Here is a 7,813-nt window from a genome sequence, read left to right as displayed (position 1 = left end):
ACAGACCTCAGCTCAAAAAAAAGAAAGAAAGAAACAAAGACACAAACAGACACAGAGGGAGGGAAAAAAAGAGGGAGAGAGAGAGAGAGAGAGAGAGAGAGAGAGAGAGAGAGAGGGGAAAGTATGTAGTGAGCAGAGCAGAGGTGGCTGAAGAAGAGACAAGGGCAAAGCCAGGCCGGGTCTTTTTTGTTACTTGTAAGATGCTTGTCTCAGTTTTGCATCACTATAATGAAACACTCGAAGCTGTTGACTTTAGAGTAACGGTCTACATGTTGTGTAATTTCTGGGCCTCTGGCCAGGCCACCTCTTAGAGGGACACAGCACCTCCTAAAAGTCCCACCCTAGGGACCACTCAGACTTTTGAAACACATTCAGTGTCTACGTCATAGCAGCTAAGCCCAAGACAATAGACAACAGAAAAATTAAACAAACAAACAAAAAGATGAAGTTACTCCAAGTTTGATTTTGTTCTTTTCTTGAGATAGGGTCTCATGGAGCTCAAACTAGGTCCAACTCACTGTGTAGCTGAGGCTAGCTTTGAACTCCTGATCCTCCTGCCTCCCTCTGTCAAGTTCTGAGGCTCCAGGTCTCTACTACCCTATCTCTTTCTCCTGATTTCTAAGAAGATCTGATAAGAATTTAATTTTGATTTGGTGACCTGGAACTTCTCAGCCCAGGGTGACTTTATTTGAGGCTCAGAACTTGAGATGGGCATTTAAGAACGAGAAGACAGGGTTCCTACACTAAATGTTCAGAGTCTGTGGGACAAAAGGGATGGACAGAAACTCAGTTTGCCTTAGAGAGATGGGGTCCTGCTGAACCCATCCCTCCACTCACCTCAGTATTCAGACATTGTCTGTAGTTTAAACAAAGCACTTCTGAGCTTCCGGCCCAGGTCCCACAGTTGTCCTGAGAAAGTTGTCTTCTCTAACCGTGGCAGTTTGCTTTAACAGTCACTCGGCCGTTGGAGCTCAAGCTTGGCGTGACTCATGTGTATCAGGAAATTGTCAGGCCTGAGTCAGGGACCAGTAAGAAGGTCAGGGAAGGCTGGGGAGACATGCAGGCTAGAGAAGTATTTCTTCTTTCCAAAAAACCTGTGTGTGTGCACGTGCGCACGCGAATGCTCGCACGCACGCTTGTAAGCATGCAACAGTGAGTGTGGAGAGATTGGGGGTCAGAGAACAGCTTTCAGAGTCTGTTCTCCCTGCCTCCACGAGTTCCAGGGAGCACAGTCAGTGGGCCTGCTAGGACAAGTGCTTTTAGTGGCTGAGACACCCTACCAGCCCAAGAGGTGCTTCAAGGCCTTTTCAGGCTGGGATAAGGAACCGGGTTTAGAGCCAAGTCTGGCTCACCAGACCTGACTACTCAGGAAGCTGAGGCAGGAGGATGGCACATTTAATTAAGGCCATCTTGGTCTACAGCAGGAGTTTAGTGTTGACCCGGGCCAGGATCTTCTCTTAAAATTCAAAACAAACAAACAAACAAACAAAAAAACACCCACACATCCCACAAAGGGTCCGAGGGAGGTAGCTCAGCGGCAGAGCCCTTGCCTGGCATTCAGTGTACTAAGTTCAGTCGTCAGGAACCCCTCAAGTCCCCTCTACCCATCAAAGGGACCCGCCTGGAGAGATAGGATGGAGAAGGCAAGATTTTCATGAGTTTTACAATGGGTGGTGTGTGTGTGTGTGTGTGTGTGTGTGTGTGTGTGTAATATTGGCCCTTGGTGGGCTAGCTTCCTTTGATAGGAAAAAAAAAAAACCAATAATTTTCTTACCCAGGAGAGGCTTGTTCCTTTCTTCAGCCAGCCATGGACACCTCCCATTTTCTGTGATAACCCCCAGTTTCATATCAAGTACCAAATGTTGGCTGTTGTTTTCAGGGTGGCCTTGTCCTGAGCATCCCAGGTTGTGGCCTCTTCATCACTGCGGTGATGGAGATACACATGAACTGTGGTAGGCTAAAGAAATGTATGAACTCACGTAACTACCCCATGGAAGGAACTGGAGACTAACCAGGCCTCAGCTGCCTAAGGGCAGATATGTCTCACATTCTGTGCAAAAGTCCTCTAATGGTCCCTTCCAGAACAAATGGAAATATGGCCATCCTCAGGGCAGATCAGAAGGTCTACACAGAGAAGAGCCCTGAGTGGCCAGTTTGGGTGAGATGCTAATCTGTCGGCTAGTCAGTAGGGAGGCCTTGTAAGAAAAAAAAAAAATGGCAGCTTCCGTCTAAATCACCTGTGGGGGAATGAGGTGATCCTTTGTAAAACAGAGGAAGAAGAGCCGGGGAAGTGGTTCAGTCCATGAAGTACTTGCTGTAAACCTGAGTTCAGCTCTCCAGCACGCACATAAAAAGAGCTGGCATAGCATAATAGGATAACCTGCTATCCCAGATTAGGGCAGGCAAAGTCAGGACAGCAGGACCCCTGGGACTTGTAGGCCATCCAGAGTGGGTGAACTGATAAGGTCCAGGTCCAACGAGAGACCTGGTCTTCATAAATAACAATAATTGGGCTGGAGAGATGGCTCAGTGGTTAAGAACACTGACTGCTTTTTCCAGAGGTCCTGAGTTCGATTCCTAGCAACCACACAGTGGTTCACAACCAATCTGTAATGAGATCCGATGCCCTCTTCTGGTGTGTCTGAAGAGAGCGACAGTGTACTCATATCCATAAAATAATAAGTAATTTAAAAAAAAAAACGATAATCAATCAATAAACAAAGGTAAGGGCTAGAGAGATGGCTCAGCAGTTAAGATCACACACTGCTCTTACAGAGGACCTGAGTTTGGTCCCCAGCTTCCATGCCAGGAGGTTCATGACCACCTGTGGCTCCAGCTCTCACGGGGACCAAACACCTCGTTCTGAACTCCACAGCAATCACACTCACATGTGTGCACATAGTTCCAGATAAGACAGGAAGTGACTGAGGAAGACTCCAACACCAGCCCCTAACTATGTGTGCACATGGATACACATACACGTATGCACATATACACACATGCACAGTCACAGTAGCAAAATAAAGAGACACTAATGTCAAAGCGGTTGGTGCCCACTGCATTCTACAGTGGCGCCCACTGTATACAGCAGCCCTTCCTCCCCGATGTAGGAACCTGTCACCATCTAACAGCACAGGGCCAGCCCTAGCCTGGCCATGAAACATGCTGGCCTTCCTCCCAGCAGACTTACAGCTATGGCATCCTGCCAAAGGTCTAGTGACAGCCATCAGTTCTGGACCATGGATCCATGTGGTCTCAAAAGCCATGAGCAACGTAAGGAATCCACTTGCTCCCAGTATGCTAATCCAGATCCTGAAGGAACAGGAAACCCCAAGAGGACATGCCGACTCTGGCAGCAGCGGTAGCTCCAGTGACTTCTCTTATACTTTCCAGATCCCATAATCACTTGGGGGACAAAATACCACAGAATCATGATGAACGCTCAGACTTGGACCCGGGGAGTGTGGCAAACAAGAACTGAGCTGACATGACAGATAACTCAGTAACTTCAGATGAGTGACTGTCTAGCGCTCTTTTCTCTGGCAGACCAAGAGTCAGGCTACCGTCTAGGCCTGTGGACTGCCCTGCTCTGGTCCACGGCTGGAGATAAAAAAAACCAACCAAACAAACAAACCCTGTCCAGGTGTCCCACCATCCCCAGAGTGGCACCCTCATGCACAGGTTCAAACTGGCACAATGTGCCGTTCAAGTCTTAGCCCTCTGCTGGACACCCTCAATCCCAGCATTCAGGAGGCAAAGGTGGGTAGATCTCTGTGAGTCTGAGGCCGGCTTGATCTACAGAGCAAGGTCCAGGCCAGCTAGGGCTTCCTCGTAAGACTTGTTTCAATGAAACAAACAAACAAACAAAAATCAAGTCTCAGGCCCTAGGAAGGCAAAGAGGAGGAGGAGGGCAGGCAGCCAGCTTCCAGAATTGCATTTGCTCACAGTCCTGGGCTAAGGAGATGGCTCATCTGTACAAGCACAAGGCCCCGAGTTCAAATCCCAAGTAGCCATACACTGTAGAAAGCTGGACGCATCACATTTGCCTGTAATCCCAGTGCTGTTGGGGAGAGAAGGGGCTCCTTGGAGCCTGCCGGCAGTCGGTCTAGCCCTAGGTTCACTCTCCCATGGGTATAAAGCCAAGAATGACACAGCAAGCATTCTCTAGCCTATCTTTGGCCTCCCCAGATGCACACAGGTAGATACATGTCTCGCAGGCACAAACCCAAGCCAACAAAACTAACACAACAGGATGCTCCAAAGCTGGAGAATGTGGTTTCTAGACGGATAGCTCTATGTCCAGCTAAACTCATGGGGAGCAATTAGCAGCCTCTGTCACCAGGCTCCCCTATAAGGACCTGTACGGATTCTTCTTCTTATACAGAAGGCATCCGCCTACCACTGGTCTAAGGGAAACCTCTGTGGGCAGAGTCCCACTGTCTCACAGCTCGCTTCTCCTCTGGTCCAGATGTAGCTCTGCTGATATGGTGGTCTGTGAACTGAATCATTTTCCATCCCTACTCCCCATCCATCCCCACAACACACGGAGTGGGGTTATAGATGGAATAACAACAGAATCTCCCACAAGCTAAACCGGAGCGGGGGGGGGGGGTGACACATAGTCACCAACCCTGGCAGCTTATGACCCTTCCACCCCATGACAGAAAGTAGGAGGTTCCCTCTCCCGGCATATCCCTTATCTATTATCTGCTGGGGTCTCCAGCTTAGCTATCCAGGAACTTCTTCCTTGGTCATGTCGTCACTGGCGATACATTTGCTGGGAGTGGTGGGAGCCTGCTGTTATAGAGGACCTTGGTTCAGTTCCCATCACCCACGTGGTGATTCACAACCATCTGTAACTCCAGTTCCAGGGGATCCAGCACTCCCTTCTGGCCTCTGTCGGCACCAGGCACACAGACGGTTGTTCGTACATACGTGTAGGCAAAACATCCATACATGTAGCCAAAACTTCCATATACATAAAATACAAATAAATGAAACAGAAAAAGACAAAAAGCATGCAGACCACACGGAGGGCCTCTCCTGAAGCTTCCATCAACTGGACCCAGACCTGAGGCTGCTTCTATCTTTTTTCTCCCTCTGCAGCACTGGGCAAGCAATCTGCATCTTCACACCAGGCGAGCACTCAGCCACAGATGCCTCAGCAGCATCTCCCTTGACCTTGACCTTAGGGATGATGCGGCTGCTCCCCTGCCCAGTTGCAATGTCCTCTGCTCCCAGGTTTGGGAACCAGGATGAGGCATTAGGGAAACAAAGACCCAAACATTCTTGGAAAATCCACACCACAGCAAGTCCCAGTGTCCTCCGATGCTTCTGAACACATTACCCTGTTCATAACAGTGGGCCGATTCCCTGGCCTGGGTGGTGGGAGTGCTCTCATTAGGGGTCCTATCACTGTGATAAAGCATAACTAAAATCGAGATGGGGAGGAAAGGACGCACATAAGCTGCAGTTTCAAGTCGGAGTCCGTCATCAAAGGAAGTCAGAGCAGGATCCTGGAGGCAGGAACCTGAGAAGCCATGGAGGGATGCTGCTCTCAGGCTTGCTCCTCATGGCTTGCTCAGCCTGCTTTCTTAAAGTACTCAGGACCCAGAGGTGGCACCACCCACAAGGAGCTTAGGCTCTCCCACATCAGTCATCGATCAAGAAAATGCCCCCCAGACAAGAAAATCATCCCTTTTCCCAAATGACTCTATTATGTGCACACATGTGCACACACACACATGCGCACACACACATATGCGCACGCACACATTCTCTCAATTGAGATTCTCTCATCCCAGATGACTCTCATGAGTGAAGACATACAAAAGAGGCCCAAGGAACCTCTTCCAACATCATCCTCGGGAAATGGCTCTGCTGTCCATACCGTTGGTCTCTTCTCTCCCCTCAGGGTGCAACATAGAAAACGCCTGCTACCCACTGGGTGTGTGTGCCGAGCGGACTGCCATCCAGAAGGCCATCTCCGAAGGGTACAAGGACTTCAGGGCCATTGCCATCTCCAGGTGAGTGGGGTGGGCCAGTTACAGCAGAGTTCATCATTTCTCCAACTGATGTCACACACTTCATTCACTCATTCATTCATTCACCAGTCGCATGACTATTGTACATGTTCTTCCCGGCAGACACAGGGCCAGGGATCAGAAGGTAAATAAGAAATAAGAGTCTGAGGCTGGGGACAGGGCTCAGCTGGAGGAGTGCTTGCCCAGGACACAAAGACACTGGGTTTGATCCCCAGCCTTGCATAAAGGTGGACATAGCTTTGCACTCCTATAATCCCAGCACTCAGAAGGCAGAGGCAGGAGGATCAGAAATTCAAGGTCTGCCCTGGCTAAATAGTGAGTTCACGTTCAGCCTTGGCTAAATAGTGAGACCTTGTCGCAAAAAGAGCAAGGACAAGGGGAGCTGGAGCAGTGTGGCTCAGTGGGCAGAGCACTTGACACTTGCACTTGAGAACTTGAGTTCTGCCCCTGCACAAACTAGGTAAAAAATAATCGTGGTGGTTTGTCCCTACGATTCCAGCAGTGCGACCATGTTGGGAGGCAGATGCCCAGAGTGTGCTGCCCAGTCAGTGTAGTCCAAAGAGCAAACTCTAGGTTCAGGGAAAGAACACCTTTCAAAACCATAAGGTGGGGGCTGGAGAGATGGCTCAGTGGTTAAGAGCACCGGCGGCTCTTCCTGAGAACCTGAGGTTTGAGTCCCAGCACTGACATGGTAGCTTATAACTCCAGTTCCACAGGATCAGACACTCTCTTTTGGTCTCTGCAGGCTTCAGACTTGCACATGGTACACGGACATACATGTAGGCAAAAGACCCGTACACATAAAATAAAACGATTAAAAATATATATAAGGCAGAGAGTGACTGAGGAAGATGCCCGAAAATGACTTTCGGCTTTCACACATGTGTGCATACATACCTGCATGCATATGCACACATGAACACATGCACACGTGAGCATATGCACACATGAACACATGCACATGTGAGCACATGCACACATGGACGAACACCCACGAATGTATGCACGCACACAAAAGCATATACATTTCCCCACCCCACCCCCACACATAAGGAAAAATAACAATAATTAAAATAATAAATGGGTTTGGTCAGTGGTAGTGAAACTGGAGACAGCCCAGAACTGCCCCCCAGGAGCCCGAGGAGTCCTCTGTAAACCTTTAGGAGCCACCATTATAGGTAAAACCAAATTCTTGCCTTTGCTGGGGAAAGGCGTTTTAAGACAAACCACCATGAAGCAGAATTGGAATGTATTAAAAGACATTCAAAATACTTCTCGGGTTTGTTTTATGTGTATAGGTGCTTTGCATGCTTGCTATATATGTCTGTGCACCAGAGGCATGCGCAGTGCCTGAGGTCAGAAGAGGACATTGGACCTCCTGGGACTGGAGTTACAAGCAGCTATGACCCGGCATGTGGATGCTGGGAATCAAACCCAGGTCCTCTAGCTAGAGCAACAAGTGACCCATGTCTCCCAGCCCTTTAAAGGGTGTTTTAAATGTAGACTTTAAGCACAAAAGTTAACAGAAAGAGAGACACCCAGGAGAAGGGTGAGCCACACCCAAAAGCTTAGGCCCTTGCTTCTCAAAAGAAATAGACACTTTGTTATCCCAGTAGTGACTGTAGGAGGGGTTTGGAAGCTTTGAAAGCTCCCGGTACAGCTGATTTCTTTCTCTCTCCTTCCTTCCTTCCTTCCTTCCTTCCTTCCTTCCTTCCTTCCTTCCTTCCTTCCTTCCTTCCTCCCTTCCTCCCTCCCTCCCTCCCTCCCTC

The 7,813-nt window shown here is 49.1% G+C and overlaps 1 protein-coding gene across 1 annotated transcript in view; it reads left to right on the top strand.

Annotated features, from left to right (window-relative positions):
• Cda (cytidine deaminase) overlaps nt 1-7,813 on the top strand; it is a 27,816-nt gene that overhangs the window by 9,359 nt on the left and 10,644 nt on the right. Inside the window, exon 2 of the mRNA XM_021201135.2 lies at nt 5,915-6,026. Within this exon, the coding sequence (XP_021056794.1) occupies nt 5,915-6,026 (112 nt within the window). The remainder of the gene's footprint in view (nt 1-5,914; nt 6,027-7,813) is intronic.

Source organism: Mus pahari, chromosome 6, assembly GCF_900095145.1.
Source record: "Mus pahari chromosome 6, PAHARI_EIJ_v1.1, whole genome shotgun sequence".
NCBI lineage: Eukaryota > Metazoa > Chordata > Mammalia > Rodentia > Muridae > Mus > Mus pahari.
Note: the sequence above shows the minus strand (reverse complement) of the source record. Positions and strands in the feature narration are given on the sequence as shown.